Source organism: Myxocyprinus asiaticus, chromosome 19, assembly GCF_019703515.2.
Source record: "Myxocyprinus asiaticus isolate MX2 ecotype Aquarium Trade chromosome 19, UBuf_Myxa_2, whole genome shotgun sequence".
NCBI lineage: Eukaryota > Metazoa > Chordata > Actinopteri > Cypriniformes > Catostomidae > Myxocyprinus > Myxocyprinus asiaticus.
Genome location: NC_059362.1, coordinates 16,789,034 through 16,809,760, shown reverse-complemented (window position 1 = coordinate 16,809,760; position 20,727 = coordinate 16,789,034). Strand labels below are relative to the sequence as shown.

The following is a 20,727-nucleotide window of genomic DNA, read 5'->3' as shown; positions in this document are numbered from 1 at the left end:
CAAGTATTAAGTTATTGCTGCATTACACTAAGACAAATAAACCCCTCATAACTTATCTTGTTATAAATCACTGCAGCATTTAATATATAGCTTTAAAAGACCTTTAAAGGGATAATTCACCCAAAAATAAACATTCTATCATCATTCACTCACCCTCATGCCATCCCAGATGTGTATGACTTTCTTTCTTCTTCTGAACACAAATGAAGATTTTTAGCAGAATATCTCAGCTTTGTAGGTTCTTACAATGCAAGTGAATGGTGGTCAGAATCCATCAGACTCCAGCGGTTACATCCATATCTTCAGAAGCAATATTATAGGTGTGGGTGAGAATCAAATCAATATTTAACTTCTTTTTTCACTATAAATCGCCACTTTCACTTCCACGTTCTTCTTCTTTGTTTTTGGCGATTCACATTCTTTGTGCATATCGCCACCTACTGGGCAGGGAGGAGAATCTAAAGTAAAAAAGGACTTAAATATTGATCTGTTTCTCACCAACACCTATCATATCGCTTCTGAAGATATGGATTCAACCACTGGAGTTGTGTGGATTACTTTTATGTTGCCTTTATCTGCTTTTGGACCTTCAAAGTTTTGGTCACCATTCCCTTCCATTGTATGGACCTACAGAGCTGAGATATTCACCTAAAAATCTTAGTTTGTGTCAGCAGAAGAAATAAAGTCATACACATCTGGGATGGCATGAGGGTGAGTAAATGATGAGAGATTTTTAATTTTTGGGTGAACGATCCCTTTAAGTGTCTTGATGAATAATTCCTATAGTATTTTGTCATATTTAGTGCATGTTTAAAGATAAATTTTAAGATTTTTGGAAATTACAGGTATTTAAATTTTGTAGAGGACCTAATAAATAAAAAGAGAGGTGTACTCACTATGCAGTAGGCCACCAGGGCTCCCTGAGCAAAGCCAGCCAAGACATCAGTGGGGTGGTGTTTGTGATCGGAGACGCGTGATAGGCCAGTGTAGAAGGCCATCATTAGCAAAGTGAACTGGAGGAGGGGCCTCAGAAGTCGAGCGCCTCGCCACGTAAACCGAGATTGCAGGTAGAACTACGGGGAGAGAGAAGAAAAGCAATTTGAATAAAGCACATCTCAAGCTCATTTATATCTCTCATACATATGTTTCATGTCAGCTGAGAAAATAAAGTAAATAAGGTCGAGAAATGAGAGAAAACTAATAGGATGGAGAAAAAAACTTGCTGCATCACAACCTCCTTGTTTTGAGTCTTATGAGCTTTGAGAACAGCAGGTAGCTGGAACTGCTGTGCTACGTGAGATATATTGAATGCACACTGCATCTAGTGTTTCCAGTGTAGGCAGCTTTATTTAGTAAAATGGAAGCAGATCTAGTTTTCTTTTGTGACAGTCTTTCCAGACTGAGATGCTGTTTTGAAACGTTACTCTCTACCGACATAACACAGCACTCACTCAACTGTTTCTGATAAATATTCAATCAGGCAACTTTCCAAATATTAACACACTGACACAGTAACACAACAATAGTTAAAAAAATCCCCCCCCCCCAAAAAAGGCTCTTCATTTCCCTCAGAGTTCTGAAAAAACAGAAGCCTTATGATATGCATCTGGAGGATTTTCCTCTCCTCACTATCCAAAACTACATCAGGGAGGTGACCTGCATCTTCTCTTTAGTCTCCTAGAACCAAGGATCCCTAGTAGAGTAAGTTTTCTGGGAACAGGAAGGCTCATTAGGGTAAGAAAACAACCCTGAAGTGAGGGTTAAAGATGACACTCCGGGAGCCCATCAGTCCAGAAACCCTTCAAACTGGGTCAGTCAAGGATCCTGTGTTCATCACCCTCCCTTAATCATCCATCACCACAAGAGGAAGATTTCCTTTATGCTCAAAATGGACAACAGCAAACTCTGAACACACCCTTACACAGACAAAACATAGAAGGACACACTCAGACGAGGCCAAAAACTGTTAGACAAAACAAACAATAGCCATCTTGAGCTTTGAGCTTCCAAATGAAGGTGTGTACCAGGTCATGTCTGATTTCCTAAACAGCTTTCCTCACTCCATTGGCATTGTGTGCGTAAAGAGGAAGGAATCCCTCCCTGAGGATGTTTGGGAGTTGGAGTTTCCTTACTGGCTGAGGTTCTCAGATGATGCGAGGTTGGGTGTGCCTCTTAAAAGCAGACTGACAGCATTTCAAGACTTTATGGGTGTTTCTTCAACTATGGGCACTTTCATGTGCTAGGGGTTCACTTTTTATTAAAACAATCAGATTTTAACATTTTTATTTTTTTTAAATGTTTTATATGAAGGTCACATTCCTCTTGGAATCTTTTTACCATGCCTTCATTGTTGGTTTTGACTTCTTCTCAAATGCCTTGTATTTACAAATTGTATTGTTTTACCTTAGTCCCAGACCCAGGCTTTCAATCTTAAAATATGTAAATCCAATCAGAAAAATAAAATAAAATACGAATTTACATTGAATTTACTATGATATTCTAAAAGAAAAAGTTTAAAAATGAGATGTTATATGCAAAGAAAATAAAGAAAAATAGAAAAAAGGTAAATATATTCTATGTCGCATTAGTAAGACAAATAAGTCTTTTTTTATGTTTAAAATGGCATTTCCATCACAGAATCCTTTAAAACACAATACATAGTGTGAGGTAAAAAAATTACAAAAACAACAGAATTCTCCCATGATGCATGTTGGACATAAACTATTGGACATTGTTAGTGGATAAATAATACATTCATTAGTGAGAGTTTAAACCAGTTTGTTTTAAGAGAGGTTCTTTTCTAAAAGTCCACAGGGCCAATAGTTGAAGTGACTTCTGATATCTGGAATTCTCAAGGCAATGTCATTTTGATTTCTGTTGTATTTAATTGGGCTGTTGATTACCATTACTGCTACAACCATCAAAAATGTTCACAACATGCCATCTGCAGTATGACTGCATATAAACAGTGGCCTCTCCACTCATTTTCAGTTGATCTTATCTCACAAAACATCCTCAAAGAACGGAAGGATGGCAGCACAATAAGCATCTGTTTGTGTTTATGAGTGTCTGTGTGTTTGTATCTGTGTGGCCTGCAGTCTCTTTACTTTAATTTACACTAGGACATGAAAGCAGGAAGCCCTAAGAAATATGACTACAAAAGTCATTACTTTTTTGTAGTCTGAAATGCGGACCATCGCTTCTTTAGATGGCTGAAGGTCATCTGAGGCGAAAGATAAATAAATTCATATTCATGTTGGTCAGCTTGGCCTCAATGTTGGCAGCAAGGCAGCAGTGAGGGAATTTCTAACCAAGGAGCTGTAGCAATTTCAACCACATAATTCATTATACTCGGCATTCAAATCCCTAAACAAGTTACTGAAAAGAAAAATGAAAAACAAACGTGTCAATAAATCCTTTGATCGTGGCAAGTGAATGTTTTTAAACTTCACATTTGTGGCTTATGGAGACAGAGGTCTGGCTGATTCTGTCTGTCATACTAAATGACTTGACGACTGTAAACAAAATGCATGCTAATTAGTTAGGATTGTTAAAATGTAGGGGGAAAAAAAAACCCAAGAACATCCAACTTCTTGAGTAATCCCAGTCACTATAATGGGATTCTCCATAGGTTTATGCATTTAAAGTGTGTTTTTCTCTAATGTACTCGTATAATTTTATTGCCTTTTGATTTACAAAGTTTCTCACACATCACATATGACAAATGGGGAACAAAATAATTGTGTTATTGTTCACATTGTTCCCAAAGGCTTGCAAGAAGACATCTTCTGCCAGAGGTTTTATGCAAGTGTTATCAATGCCAGCTGGTTTCATCACAATTAACTTGACAAATATAAATTATAAATAGAAGAAATTGCAGTTCAGCTCTTCGAACTAGAGTGCCTTAACTAGAGCCAAAAGTGATATTCCCATGCTCTCTTTCTCTCCAACAGGTTTCATTCCACAATGCCGCACAACGCATGGAATGCTATTGTAATTTTACTTGAGAGCACAACACAAACAAGGAAACCAGGGCCTCAGGGTGACATCCACCATATGTTCATTTATGCATGAAAGGGAACTGGAAAAAAAAAAAAAAAAACATCCATTACATACCCTAAAATCCCCACTTAAAAGTGAGCCATTGAATTTGTGCTAGAAACACAAAAAAGCAATTAGAACCAACCTCCTTACCAGCAATTACATATAGTACATCTTTTCTAAACAGCATGCTTAAAGGATTATTTCACCGAAAATAAAAATTCTCTAATTTGGGAGTCTTTATTTATTCACTCTACTCACTCATGTTTACTTATTTGGAACAGAGAAACAAAAGTAGATTTTCTTTTAATAATCGTCAGCTGTCAAGCTCCAAAAAGGACCAAAAAAAAAGCACAATAGAAGTAACGTTTTCAGATTCAAAAATGGCACATCAACATCATTAATGGGAAAAAAGCACTGATTCTCACATGTTTGGTAACTAAATGTGATGGCTGTATGGCTTCAGAAGAATTAGAATAAAAGATCTGGGTCTCTATTTTTGAAAGTGTGCAAAGTGCAGAGCTATGCGCAAAGACTGTGTGCTTCGTCTTATCCAAATTTTGTGAGAGTGCTAATTCTAAGTGCAATTATCGTGCCAGCGCAATGTTTGAATACCATTTTTTTGTGTTTCAATAAATGAATTTAATTTTTCAAAATTAAAATCAACTGATAGAAGTGAAGTGCCTGCCGATACAATCCCTGTTAATACTAGCCATTATTTGTGTCAATAAATGAACATTTTTAATAATTTAATAAATCATTCTCTACAATTAACATCTACATCCATATCCTGAACCACATTTTCCATGCATATAAAAAGGAGCACGTTACATTCAACAAAGCCATCCTTAATTAATGCACAAAATAAAGTTAAGTACACATTTCTATTCTTCAAATCCATTGCATACAGTCCACTGACACTACCAACTTCTTATGAATGTGCTGTCTTTGTTTATATTGCTAGTGCTTGGGGGAATGAACTATATAATAAGATGCAGATGCTGCAATAACCAAGAAAGAATCTCTGAATTAAATTGTACTTGAACCAGCCCATTAGCGCCTTGTGCACGAAATTTAATCAAACCTAGACTTTGTGCATGGTTGCATGAAAACACCAAAACTTCATGGCCATGCCTATTGATTTTGCGCTTATGACTTATGGCATAAAATAGGGCCCTTGGAGTCATTTGGATAGTCCTTTTTGGAGCTTGACAGCCATGGTCACTATGAACTGGAGTTGTATTGAAGGAACTGTGTAGAGAGTCTTCAAAGAAATCTGCTATTGTGTTCAATAATAATAAAAAAATAAATAAATAAATAAAATATAAAAAAAAAGACCTCATATTGGTTTGCAACGGCGTGATTTTTGGGTGAACTATTCATTTCAAGACAGAAAGGGTGGGCCAAAGTGTGAGTTCTGGTGTAAGCTGGACTGTGAGGGGTCATGAAAGGGTGATGTCTGACACACAAGGAGCCCTGCTGACGCTGAGAACTCTTGAGCTGCAAGCCAGCATGTCTGAGCCTGGAGATATAAAGATGAGAACTGTGACTTCTCCAAAGTGTTCAAGTGGCTCTGTTCCTCAGGGCGTGAGTGGGGCCTCTCCACACGTAGGCATCCAAGAGCTGATAAGAATGGCAGACCCTGAGGACACTCAGGGCTCAGATACAGTCCATCAAATCTGCCTCTTAGCATTTCGCTATCAGAGCTTAGATAAGCCAATCGTGCTGCAGACATTATGATCAGAGACAGAGATGGTGTGATTGTGGCTTGCTGAACTCTGTGCTTTCTGAGGTGGTGTGTGAGTTGCAGACGGTCAGGTCTAAGATAGTCCAGTGTCATCCAAACCCAAAATCCAAAAACATACACACGCCCTGTGCCCACATGACAAATAACACACCCGAGTGTGCTTAGATAACATACTCTATCCTGCTTAGAGTGTCCTTCTATTCCCTCCCAGCAGGTGATGCGTGTTGTACAATCAGGTTTGATACCAAATTATCAGATGGGAAAATGGAAAAAGTCCTGTTGGGGTATTAAGTCTTGTGATTGGCTGCTTTAGGCCACATATTGCCACAAAAAGGCCTGTTACATTTTTAAAACATCTGTTTGGTTTGATGGCCCAACTTTGTAAAGTTTTCTGTGGGACAATGTTTGGTAAATATAAGGGGGAAAATCAACTTTTCCTTTCTTTCTAGTAAATCAAATGTACTTGGGTTGCTTTCACACTAGAGCTTTTGGTGTTGATTCAAGTCCATTTGACATCAGACTTCAGGTTGATTGGTTGAAAGCCGTCTTCAGAACTTGGGTGCACACCAAACAACTGCACCCAAGATCGCTTGAAATGGTGGTCAGGAGTATGGTTCATGTTGGTTTATATGGTTCACAATTGGTATGAACACAATCTGAACTAATTTGAAGAAGCGAACTACTCTTGATGATGTATAATTTGCCAATACATGGCCGCTTGTCTCTGCTGAAATTGCCCTTGGCGAGCAGTTTGCGTTCTTTGCATCTGTGTGTCATTCCGTGTGTTTTAAGTTGTAGAAGTACAGGCAAACTGAACCAAGTGGTAAAGAAGGTTTTCAAAAAGGTTTGAGAAAGTTTTCTTTGCAATATTTTGATTCCTTTCAAAATATTGCAAATAAAACTTTCTCAAACCTTTCCAATTCTTTTTCATGGCACAGTGTAGCAGGTCCTTCTGAACTGTATTTGCACTACATTCTTGCCAGTTTTGGCATCAGACAGTCAGACTTTACCACTAAGGAGTTTCCTTTCCCTGACCTCAGGTCCACAAAACATCCAAGCCAACATGCCACATGTTTAAGACCACAACATACTGTGAAATAAGCCTGAAACAGCAGGTAAAAGATTTGCCTGTCCAAAATGAACCACCATTAGTAACTCTCTTTCCTCCGTGAATATTCTTTAAATAATTTGCTCATTTCTTAGCCTGTCTAAAAGGGTCTGCTCACTTCTACTTTGCCTGTGGTCTTGTCTCATTCTTCCTCCAAGCTGCCTGTTCTTTGGTTGTTATGGAAAGCTGGAGCAGCAGCCTCGTGACACCGTGTGGTCTGGGAGACGCTGCGATGCCTCACTCTGCATTGAGGTCAAACCCAAACTCATGGGCCGTGAGTGCGGAGGTCAGAGAGAGGCTAGGAAATACCAGGCTCACTACCCACAAAAATACTCACACACACTAACTCTCCAGAACAAACAGATACACCGTCCCAACTTATTGAGCAGATGAAGTTGACCTGCCACCTTGCTGTTGAGCTGCATTGAAGATGGTCATTAAACAGTTCACTAAGGTACATGAATACATCATTCAACTTTACCACATAAACATAAGGTACCTGCAGAAAGTCACTCTAGGGGTCCGAGTATTGCCAAAATCGCTTTAAGGCAAGTAAGTTGGCAAGCAGTCATCTTGTTAACGCCTCCGGACAGCTATTTTCTATGTAGGTAATAGGCATAAAAGTTCAGCTCTTATCTACTTCATTTGTGAAAGACCAAAACCTCCAAAATGGTTTATCAAGATTAAATTTCAATAACAAGCAAGTCAGCATTACTTTGCTTCATCTTTGTGCTTGCTTCTTGTCAATCTCACTCATTTTCCTCCATGCAGGGTGATGCAGATGGCAAGCAAAATTCTACTAGAAGGTAAAGTCTGTGTAATGAGTGGCAGTCCTGCACTGATCCCGATCCTCCAGTAGTTAGCGTGGATCATAACCTGACTATGAGGTCAATATCTGGACTGTACTGCTGTAACATTGTGATGGAGCAAATGAGCACATTTAAATCAACATGAAGCAGATGACCAGGAAATCTCCTGGGTTTGACATGAAACAGAAGATGAGTTAAATCTCCATGGATGTACTTCTCCTTAATTCAATATCACTTGTAATAAATCCATCTGGTAGAAATATGGTGATAACTAGACCATGAAAATGTATAAAATCTCGTGTTTACTCTGATAACTATTGTGAAAATGTTGTTCATTCATACTAAACAATCTTTTAGGGGAGTGAGGGAATCGAATCTACACAATGCTAATGGTGCACAATGCTGAAAATGCAGTTTGAAGATATTTGTCTGGTGCATGTTTACATAGACCAACAGTCAAAACATAACAGGTGAAACGCAAAAATTAGTCATGTGTGAACTTTGACTATGGCACCTATGCAAGAACTTTAGTGCATTTTCACAAGGAACATAAAAGAAAGTCAGAAAAAGTTAACAAAAAGTGTGATGGATGTACACTCACTGAGAACTTTATTAGTAATACTATGGTCCTAATAAAATGCTGGTGTTGTGTTCTGCTGTTGTAGCCCATCCGCCTCAAGGTTCAATGTGTTTTATATTCCGATATGCTATTCTTCTCACTTCAACTGTACAGAGGAGTTATCCGAGTTACCGTAGCCTTTCTGTCAGCTCGAACCAGCCTGACCATTCTCCGTTGACCTCTCTTATCAACAAGGCATTTCTGTCTGCAGAACACTTGCTGGATGATTTTTGTTTTTGGCACCATTCTGAGTAACTCTAGAGACTGTTGTGCATGAAAATTCCAGGAGATCAGCAGTTACAGAAATACTCAAACCAGCCCGTCTGGCACCAACAATCATACCACGTTCGAAATTACTGAGATCTAATTTTTTTCCCCATTCTGATGGTTGATGTGAATATTAACTGAAGCTACTGACCCGTATCTGATTGATTTTATGCACACTGTTGCCACACAATTGGCTGATTAGATAACCGCATGAATAAGTAGGTGTACAGGTGTTCCTAATAAAGTGATCAGTGAGTGTATATTTCAATGGGAGAAAAACAGCATGGGTTTTTTCATAAAGTACTTCAGCGGAATTATTTTTTAAAATTTATTTATTTCTTTATTTATTTTTTATTTATCACACATTATACATTTGCACATATACAGTGAAATTCTTTTTTTTTTCACATATCCCAGCTAAGCTGGGGTCAGAGTGCAGGGTTTTTTCATAAAGTACTTCAGCGGAATGATGATTCATTCCCAAATTTGGTGAGAACAAAATCTGTCTGGTTTTAAACTAGGTTTACTTTTGTGTAAATATAAGGGGATAACAGCACTGGTGTGAACTCTCATTATGACATCAGCGTCTGACCCAAGAAGCTAAACTAAGATAATTACAGGGAACGAGTATCTCTCTATCAGTCTACTCTATTTTCTTTCTCCTTTTCTAAAGTGTTATTCAGCTCTGTAGATCTATTTATCATGCTTTTGTGCTTTGATATCTCTGAGAGTTCTCAACTGGCCTCTCGTTTTAAATCTGAAGGCCAAGAGCCGACAAAGAAATAATCTTAGAGACAGTTACCCTGTATCATTATAGTCTATTCACACACTGAAGAGCCCACAGTCTAAATACATGATATTAATTACAGTATAATGGGGTTTTACTTGACTTCAGCTCTGTCAAATGCAAGCAGCATTTACTGAGAGAAATTTGGCCAGGGTTTCTGATAAGATCTGAAGGGCATGATGAGTAATTTGCATGAAATTACATGCTGAAGGTCTGTTCTCTGGAAGAACTCAGGGAATTAAATTTTTAAGGACCTTGTTTTTCTGGACAGCATTTTCATCATTAGTAATTATGTGCAATACTGGCTGACATCTCCGTTACCTTAAAATACAGCGGGCCTAAATGTTAAAATTGATCGGTTTAGTCACAAATCACACAAATGTACTGCCCAGAGGTCTGTTTCTTAATGTACTGTTTCCTCTTGTGAAGGAAGAGCTCAGGTCAGTGTGTTGGGCGTCAGGCCCAACTGTCAAAAAAGTCACACATTAATTTAACGTCTGTTTTGAAAGCATTAGAAATAACCCAGCATGAGCTTTAACAGGTTAGCCTTCTGAGGCCACCAACACACATTGACTACATTCGCACAGCTGCAGAATACGGCTATCAGACATTTTTTGGAGTGCTAAAATCTCTAGTGTCTTGGTTACACTGTAATGGCAATATCCTCAAATATTCTCAAATAATCTCTAAAAACACTAAGAATGAACATTTGGCCCCATCCATTAGCAAAGCGGCCCCACCTCCTCCTCTCTGCCTTGGAGAGGTGAAAGGGCCCATGGAGATATTGATGATTAAGATGCAGGAAGAAGAGATTAGAAAGAAAGGAGGAGAGGGAGGAGTGGAGAGCCTCGCATCTGAAAAGGAGAACATCTGAAACTTTTGAAAGAAGCTTTACATAGAGTGAGAGACTGTAGAAGGCTGAGCAAAATCTGTCTTTGTTTGTGTGTGAGCATGTACAGTTGAAGTCAGAAGTTTACATACACCTTAGCCAAATACATTTAAATTCAGTTTTTCACAATTCCTGACATTTAATCGTAGAAAACATTCCCTGTCTTAGGTCAGTTAGGATCATTATTTTACAATGTGAAATGTCAGAATAATAGTAGAGAGAATGATTTATTTCAGCTTTTATTTCTTTCATCACATTCCCAGTGGGTCAGAAGTTTACATACACTTTGTTAGTATTTGGTAACGTTGCCTTTAAATTGTTTAACTTGAGTCAAATGTTTTGGGTAGCCTTCCACAAGCTTCTCACAATAAGTTGCTGGAATTTTGGCCCATTCCTCCAGACAGAACCAGTGTAACTGAGTCAGGTTTGTAGGCCTCCTTGCTCGCACATGCTTTTTCAGTTCTGCCCACACATTTTCTATCGGATTGAGGTGAGGGCTTTGTGATGGCCACTCCAATACCTTGACTTTGCTGTCTTTAAGCCATTTTGCCACAACTTTGGAGGTATGCTTGGGGTCATTGTCCATTTGGAAGTCCCATTTGCGACCGAGCTTTAACTTCCTGGCTAATTTCTTGAGATTCTTGCTTCAATATATCCACATAATTTTCCTTCCTCATGATGCCATCTATTTTGTGAAGTGCACCAGTCCCTCCTGCAGCGAAGCATCCCCACAACATGATGCTGCCACCCCCATGCTTCACGGCTGGGATGGTGTTCTTCGGCTTGCAAACCTTACCCTTTTTCCTCCAAAGATAATGATGGTCATTATGGACAAACAGTTACATTTTTGTTTCATCAGACCAGAGGACATTACTCCAAAAAGTAAGATCTTTGTCCCGATGTGCACTTGCAAACTGTAGTCTGTATTTTTTATGCCGGTTTTGGAGCAGTGGCTTCTTCCTTGCTGAGCAGCCTTTCAGGTTATGTCGATATAGGACTCGTTTTACTGTGGATATAGATACTTGTCTACATGTTTCCTCCAGCATCTTCACAAGGTCCTCTGCTGTTGTTCTGGGATTGATTTGCACTTTTCACACCAAACTACGTTCATCTCTAGGAGACAGAATGCGTCTCCTTCCTGAGCAGTATGATGGCTGCGTTGTCCCATGGTGTTTATACTTGCGTACTATTGTTTGTACAGATGAATGTGGTACCTTCAGGTGTTTGGAAATTGCTCCCAAGGATGAACCAGACTTGTGGAGGTCCAAAAATTTTCTGAGGTCTTGGCTGATTTCTTTTTATTTTCCCATGATGTCAAGCAAAGAGGCACTGAGTTTGAAGGTAGGCCTTAAAATACATCCACAGGTACACCTCCAATTCAGAACACCTCCTGTCAGAAGCTAATTGGCTAATTGGCTAAAGGCTCGACATCATTTTCTGGAATTTTCCAAGCTGCTTAAAGGCACAGTTAATGTAGTGTATGTAAACTCCTGACCCACTGGAATTGTGATATAGTCAATTAAAAGTGAAACAATCTGTCTGTAAACAATTGTTTGAAAAATTACTTGTGCCACGCACAAAGTAGATGTTCTAAACGACTTGCCAAAACTATAGTTTGCTAATATTAAATCTGTGGAGGGGTTAAAAAATTAGTTTTAATGACTTAAACCTATGTGTACAGTATGTCAACTTCTGACTTCAACTGTATATTGGGGATTCTGCCTAATTGATGCAAAAAGAGGGATGCTTTAAAAAAAAAAAGTTTTAAAATAAAGCATAAGGTTGAGTGAGAGAGAAACGAAGGAGAAACTTCAGATAGAAAGGAAGTCTATACAGCTGCACAAATAAAAACAGGTGGAGTGTGTCCATCCGGGAGATGAACAAGAAAAATAACACTGACCCACATTTTAGAGACACAAGGAGGAGGGTGAGGGGTGATAGAGGGTCCCTGTATCCATATTACCAAAGAAAACAGTAAATTCTCTGAAAATACAGCTATTCAGTATGTCAAAGACTGAGGCATAGCTTCACTTGGTTAAATGTGAAAAAAATTCCTTTGGAGACATTTACAGTGTAGGTTTGTCATGATTTTGAAAACGATTAATAAATAAAATGGATACATTTTTTTATTGAAAAAATGCAAAAGGGTTAGGGTGTGTCAACAGTATTTAGATTTATCCAAGTTAACATGAGTAGGTGTGTGTGCGGGAAGTTGGGATGTACTTACTGCAAGGTAAAGCATGGTGTACATTGAAAATGAAGCATGTCCAGAAAAGAAGGATTTCCTGTAATAAGAGAGAGTGATCATTTAATCTTAAACAAATATATATATGTTTATGAAATATCTTGAGTTGCAGGTGTAAAGGCCACCGCTACACCTTGGTTTCAGATTATTCTATTTTCTATTCTATTATTTTCTATTTTTTTCTATTAACTAAAATCCTGTTCATGCCGACTGTAAATTTCTTTTGCGAAAGATACAAGATATATAAAATCAAGTGCAAGTATTCACCCTGCATTAAAGTGGTGATTTTTAGGTAAATGTTTGGCAAACGAATTCACAACTAATTTGAATTATTACACAGCTCTCTGGAATACTTTATTCTGATTGGTCAATTGTGGCCTTTTGCAGTCCTATCACTCCACTTTCTCGTCACATAATACCATTATTTCTACCCAAATCAACACTCAAACAAAATAAAGTTTAAATGTATTTATTTTATTTTTTTAAGGCTGGGTAAAAAAAACTGATTTTCAGATTAATCGCGATCTTCATTTGAACAATCCTGAGATCAATTTTGTAATTTTACTTTAAAGTTTACTTCAGTTTTGGCTGTGCTGATTATTATATCTGTTAAATAAATAGCAATTTAACTGTATGGTTTAGGCCCTGTTGTTATTTTTATTTATTTAATATTTTTATAATGTACCAAGTTAGAAGGTTCCCTGTATAATTTACAGCATTAGCTGAAATAATTACTTTCATATGTAACTACCATTTCATACCCAAATGAATCAGAATCAAATCCAGGGATGTCACGAAACAATTTCTTTGAGAACGAATACAAGTACCGATTCTTCCTTTTTGCTACTCGCCGATAACAAGTCCGATACCTGTTTTTTTTTTTTTGTTTTTTTTTTTTTGTGAAATTCCATATCAACAGTTTATTTCAATTTTATCATCAAAATGGTGTTTAAATAAATTAATTCTTAAAACGTTTTAATCAAATGAAAAAAAAATAAAAATTATATTATATATATATATATACAGGTGCATCTCAATAAATTAGAATGTCGTGGAAAAGTTCATTTATTTCAGTAATTCAACTCAAATTGTGAAACTCGTGTATTAAATAAATTCAATGCACACAGACTGAAGAAGTTTAAGTCTTTGGTTCTTTTAATTGTGATGATTTTGGCTCACATTTAACAAAAACCCACCAATTCACTATCTCAAAAAATTAGAATACATCATAAGACCAATTAAAAAAACATTTTTAGTGAATTGTTGGCTTTCTGGAAAGTATGTTCATTTACTGTATATGTACTCAATACATGGTAGGGGCTCCTTTTGCTTTAATTACTGCCTCAATTCGGCATGGCATGGAGGTGATCAGTTTGTGGCACTGCTGAGGTGGTATGGAAGCCCAGGTTTCTTTGACAGTGGCCTTCAGCTCATCTGCATTTTTTGGTCTCTTGTTTCTCATTTTCCTCTTGACAATACCCCATAGATTCTCTATGGGGTTCAGGTCTGGTGAGTTTGCTGGCCAGTCAAGCACACCAACACCATGGTCATTTAACCAACTTTTGGTGCTTTTGGCAGTGTGGGCAGGTGCCAAATCCTGCTGGAAAATGAAATCAGCATCTTTAAAAAGCTGGTCAGCAGAAGGAAGCATTAAGTGCTCTAAAATTTCTTGGTAAACGGGTGCAGTGACTTTGGTTTTCAAAAAACACAATGGACCAACACCAGCAGATGACATTGCACCCCAAATCATCACAGACTGTGGAAACTTAAAACTGGACTTCAAGCAACTTGGGCTATGAGCTTCTCCACCCTTCCTCCAGACTCTAGGACCTTGGTTTCCAAATGAAATACAAAACTTGCTCTCATCTGAAAAGAGGACTTTGGAACACTGGGCAACAGTCCAGTTCTTCTTCTCCTTAGCCCAGGTAAGATGCCTCTGACGTTGTCTGTGGTTCAGGAGTGGCTTAACAAGAGGAATACGACAACTGTAGCCAAATTCCTTGACACGTCTGTGTGTGGTGGCTCTTGATGCCTTGACCCCAGCCTCAGTCCATTCCTTGTGAAGTTCACCCAAATTCTTGAATCGATTTTGCTGGACAATCATAAGGCTGCGGTTCTCTCGGTTGGTTGTGCATCTTTTTCTTCAACACTTTTTCCTTCCACTCAACTTTCTGTTAACATGCTTGGATACAGCACTCTGTGAACAGCCAGCTTCTTTGGCAATGAATGTTTGTGGCTTACCCTCCTTGTGAAGGGTGTCAATGATTGTCTTCTGGACAACTGTCAGATCAGCAGTCTTCCCCATGATTTTGTAGCCTAGTGAACCAAACTGAGAGACCATTTTGAAGGCTCAGGAAACCTTTGCAGGTGTTTTGAGTTGATTAGCTGATTGGCATGTCAAAATATTCTAATTTTTTGAAATAGTGAATTGGTGGGTTTTTGTTAAATGTGAGCCAAAATCATCACAATTAAAAGAACCAAAGACTTAAACTACTTCAGTCTGTGTGCATTGAATTTATTTAATACACGAGTTTCACAATTTGAGTTGAATTACTGAAATAAATGCACTTTTCCACGACATTCTAATTTATTGAGATGCACCTGTATATATATATATATATATATATATATACAGTATATCATATTAGTTAGGATAACTGTACTGTACTATATATACTGTATGTGTGTGTATGTGTATATATATATATTATACACACATACACATACACACATACACATTTGTGCTCAAAAGTTTGCATACTCTTGGAGAATTGGTAATACATGTACCATTTTTAAAGAAAAAATGAGTGAGCAGGCAAAACACATTTCTTTTATTTCTTATGGGATTCACATTCAGCTGTAGGTTATAACAGAATTGCACAATCATAAAACAAAACATGGCAGCAAAGAAAAAAATGAAATGACCCTTGTTCAAAAGTCTGCATACCCTTAGTTCTTAATACTGTGTATTGCCCCCTTTAGCATCAATGACAGCGTGCAGTCTTTTGTAATAGTTGTCTATGAGGCCCCAAATTCTTGCAGGTGGTATAGCTGCCCATTTGTCTTGGCAAAATGCCTCCAGGTCATGCAAAGTCTTTGGTCGTCTTGCATGAACTGCACGTTTGAGATCTCCCCAGAGTGGCTTGATGATATTAAGGTCAGGAGACTGTGATGGCCACTCCAGAACCTTCACCTATTTCTGCTGTAACCACTGGAGGGTCAACTTGGCCTTGTGCTTAGGGTCATTGTCGTGCTGGAAAGTCCAAGAGCGTCCCATGTGCAGATTTCGTGCAGAAGAATGCAAATTGTCTGCCAGTATTTTCTGATAACATAATGCATTCATCTTGCCATCAATTTTAACAAGATTCCCCGTGCCTTCAGAGCTCACACACCCCCAAAACATCACAGTGCTTCACAGTGGGGATGGTATTCTTTTCACTATAGGCCTTGTTGACCCCTCTCCAAACATAGCACTTATGGTTGTGACCATAAAGCTCTATTTTGGTCTCGTCACTCCAAATGACAGTGTGTCAGAAGCTTTGAGGCGTGTCAAGGTGTTGTCGGGCATATTGTAACTGGGCTTTTTTGTGGCATTGGCTTCTTTCCGGCAACTTGACCATGCAGCTCATTTTTGTTCAAGTATCGTCGTACTGTGCTCCTTGAAACAACCACACCATCTTTTTCCACAGCAGCCTGTATTTCTCCTGAGGTTACCTGTGGGTTTTTTTTTTTCTGGCAGTTGTGGCTGAAATCTTTCCTGGTCTACCTGACCTTGGCTTGGTATCAAGGGATCCCCGAATTTTCCACTTCTTAATAAGTGATTGAACAGTACTGACTGGCATTTTCAAGGCTTTGGATATCTTTTTATATCCTTTTCCATCTTTATAAAGTTCCATTACCTTGTTACGCAGGTCTTTTGACAGTTCTTTTCTGCTCCCCATGGCTCAGTATCTAGCCTGCTCAGTGCATCCACGTGAGAGCTAACAAACTCATTGACTATTTATACACAGGCACTAATTGTAATTTAAAAAGCCACAGGTGTGGGAAATTAACCTTTAATTGCCATTTAAACCTGTGTGTGTCACCTTGTGTGTCTGTAACAAGGCCAAACATTCAAGGGTATGTAAACTTTTGATCAGGGACATTTGGGTGATTTCTGTTATCATTATGATTTAAAAAGGAGCCAAACAACTATGTGATAATAAATGGCTTCATATGATCACTATCCTTAAATAAAAGACAGTTTTTTTGCATGATCAGTCATATTTTCAAAATTTCACAATTTCTGCAAGGGTATGCAAACTTTTGAGCACAACTATATTTTTAAACATAATATTGTATTTATTTTTTTTATTAAATGACGTGCTTTTATACAGAAACACAGCACACCACAGTACAATCCAAAATACAACACTGGAGCTATTTTTGTCAAATAAAGTGCTGCATAACAGAGCATTACAGATGTGAGATATTGCTTAAATATAATACAATTACTATTTATTTACTATTCATTTTATTAGCATAATTACAGTGAATATTATGTAACTATACATTAGTGATCTATTTTTGTCTTAATTTTTTCTATTTAAATTGATCTTTTATTTTGGCAGAGCTTTTATTTTGAAATGTTTCAGTGTTACTATGATGGTTGCTTCTAAATCCAGAAAAGCCGGTCGCAATGTGACTCAAAGTGATTATTAAACTGCAAAAGGCTGCTTTTTAATTAAATAAACATGTAGTCTGCATTTGCCTTGCGCTATAAAGTGAATTAGTGCTCTGTTTGCTGTCATCTGCTACAAACAGAGCACGTAATATTCATAATGGTGTTTCCATGTATGAGCCAAGGAGGAGCTCTAAAAGATACAAGCACTATGTGTTTTTATGTCAGCACAACACTGGCTCCACACATTCACAAGCACTCACATTTGAAGTGCGCAGCAATGCAAACTATATATTTATCTAATTAAATCGCAGCTTTTTGCGGTTAAATAATCTTACTAACAAATAATGTGATTTTAATTAGTGTGCTAAATGTTTACATAATAACATTAGTTTGTCAGATGGTATCGGATTTTGGTATCAGAGCATTTTTATGAGCACGAGTACAAGTACATGAGAGCAGTATTGGACCTGATTCCAAAATAAAATCGTTACCAAATTAGAATCGAGAACTTGTGAAACAAAAATTTATCAAATCGGGAAATCTGTATCAAATCTGTCGTAATTATTTGTCATGGTAAGAACAGGTGTTAAGTGACCATGTTCACATTTATTATTTTAGCAGTCACTATTATCACAAGTAATTCAACATAAGGAAACAATAACATTAGTAGTGCTGTATCATTATAATCCTGTCTGCACGTTTGTGCATTGCAAGTGCTGAACATCTCACCTGGCCTCTTGTACTTTGCTGGGATCTCCAGTGCATATGTAATCAGTGATATATCCCAGAGAGCAGTTGAAGGAAGAGTAGTCCGGCTTACACACATCTAGGAAGTGTGGCCTCATCCGCCCAACCGAGACCTTGGCAATATCTGTGAACGATTGGCTGACAGCGCAGCCGAAGATGAATACGCCAACTTGTCTGTAGAGGGCGGAGACATAAGGGTTCCCCACAAACGATTTGGAGCCCTGGTTAAGGTAATGGATCCTGTAGCATTCACCAATCACGATCTAGAGAATGGTTAATTCACAAGAAAAATCATTGACATTGTTTTGATTTATACTACACATAATTCAAGTCATTAAAGGAATAGTTCACTCGAAAATTAAATTTCAGTCTTTATTTACTCAACCTAATTTTGTTCCAAACCTGAATGCTGTTTTTGTTTTCTGTGGAACACAAAAAGACATCAATCTCCAAAAAGGAGATTTTTGAAACAAAATTCAATTCTAATTCTGTTAATTTATTATTATTATTATTATTTTTGGGTGAACTATTCCTTTAAAAAGTGATGCTGAAATGTAAAGTCAAACCACAAATATTAACAAGTCATTGTGTATTAGTACAGATTTCATAGTGGTCAGGTCATGAACATGCAGGTTGGGGTTAGTCAACATGCCAATAAGGTAACAGTTAGGAAAGCACTTGAATGAAAAAGCAAGAGAGAAATGATGGAGAAAGAGAAAGAAATGAAGAGAGGGAACAGGAGAACAGAGTTATGACTGAGCATGGCCTGCCCCTTGCTGATGACATTTCAATGATATGGAACATATGATGTTCTTGAAGGTTATGGCTTTCATATGAGCAGTTAAATTATGGGATTTTAAAATGGATGTCTGCACCATTTGAAACCAGTAGGACGTAAAATAGAGCAGAGAGGCGTGGGTTATGAAGTACATAAACCATGCCTTAATGAGATATTTACTATCTCGCTCTCTTTTTCACTTAGAGGAACGCTGTTGTGGTGGCAGTGAAGACTAGGGGTTGCTTTTCCCGAGGCCTAACCATACTAGGACTGGAGACACTGCTAATTAACTACAGCTGTGTGAGGAGTGCCAACAGACATGCGCGCGTGCACACACAAACACACACATACTGTATGTATGTGTGTGTGTGTGTGTATATATATATATATATATATATATATATATATATATATATATATATATATATATATATATATATATATATACACACACACGCACACACACACACACACATATATACATATATATATATATATATATATATATATATATATATATATATATATATATATGCATACACAGTCCTTGTTTTAATCAGAAGAATTGCTGAGCATGGGAACATGTCTACTCCAGACAGTTAGGCTAGCATGTCTCCATATGGGATCTCCATGGAGTCAGGGTTTGGTGTTTTGCCAGTGTTCAGGGGTTTGTATTTAGGACCACTTTCCTCATCTCCACTACTTTATTCCACAAGGCGTTCGTCTTCCAAGCTGGATTTTTGTTTTGAGACAGTTTTGGAGTTCCATAACAACTAAAAGTCTTCGTCCAATCTGTTTTGACTTGACTTGACTCATACTGTGTCTAATGTGTTCCTCGGCCAATTAGTTTCAATTGTGAGGGGTTAACCCATGGCCAGATATCACAATGGTTGTGAATGTTTTCTAATTCAACACCTCAGCAGCTGCTTGGCTGTGTGTAGAATTATCTACAGGTTTTGCATTAAAGTTCAGAGAGTAATATTTACTAGTTGCATTTTACTATTACTATTTAGTTTCGGGAAAAAAATGAATTGAGTGAATCTGACGATAACTGTCAGGTCAAATTTCACACTAAAATTAAATAAGAAATAAGAAGCTATATTATTTTTTAAAGATATTTTTTATCATTGTGAGATTCTTTTTATGACTTTTGAGCACATTTACACCCCAGTTCTCATTAACATACTGAAATAATAATAATAATAATAATAATAATAATAATAGTATTATGACAATATAAATTGTAAAGTATCATGTTAGTATTTGTTATACTGCCTTAAATGTATGCTGATTTAATTACATTTTTTACTATAACGCTGTTAAATTTACTGTAATACAGTAATGAGACTCACATTTAAAATAATGGTGATAAGGTTAAAAAAATCCAGATGTAAACGCTAATGAGAATTTTGTAGGAAATGTGCTTAATTATCATGAAAACAATGTCATATGGCAAACAATATTAATGGTCCTAAAATCGTCTTAATTTTCTTTAAAGGTGCACTCAGTAACTTTTGTATTTGTGTCATCTTGGACTTACACTGACACCTAGTGGCTTGGATGCAGCATAATTTAAAATCAATAGTTTTCAGTTTCAGATGCCATTGTAGAAATTTAGTATTCACAGTCAGCCATGATTACTTTTATCTATGAGTGAAAATGTCAAATAACAGGACTGTTACTGAGATTAAGTGAGTAGTATTCAGCTGGTCATGTGAATCTAACATGGCAGCCCCCATGTGTGGACCCTCTCCATGTAGAATAAATCAGCTTTTAAAAGGTTACTAATATGACTCTAGTCTTCATTTTAATGTGAGTGGTCATGATTTCCTACATATATTGTAAATTCATGTCTTTAGGAGTTAAACTTTTTTAATGAGGGAAAAAATTACCTTTAAGAAAAATGCAATTTCATATTTGTTTCTTTTGATTTGGGGGTAAAATGTGACCTGAATTGATTGCGGTTGAAATGAATGCGTTGAAATTAACTGATTAATTTTTGGATCTTCTGAAATGGCTGGATTGAG

At 37.3% G+C, this 20,727-nt stretch overlaps 1 protein-coding gene across 2 annotated transcripts in view; it reads right to left on the bottom strand.

The window, feature by feature from the left end:
• LOC127410396 (phospholipid phosphatase 3-like) overlaps nucleotides 1-20,727 on the bottom strand; it is a 68,991-nt gene that overhangs the window by 12,326 nt on the left and 35,938 nt on the right. For both annotated transcript variants that reach the window (XM_051645642.1, XM_051645643.1), the window contains exons 3-5: nucleotides 17,905-18,185; nucleotides 12,495-12,552; nucleotides 897-1,073 (exon numbers count right to left, since the gene is read on the bottom strand). In XM_051645642.1, the coding sequence (XP_051501602.1) occupies nucleotides 897-1,073; nucleotides 12,495-12,552; nucleotides 17,905-18,185 (516 nt within the window). The remainder of the gene's footprint in view (nucleotides 1-896; nucleotides 1,074-12,494; nucleotides 12,553-17,904; nucleotides 18,186-20,727) is intronic.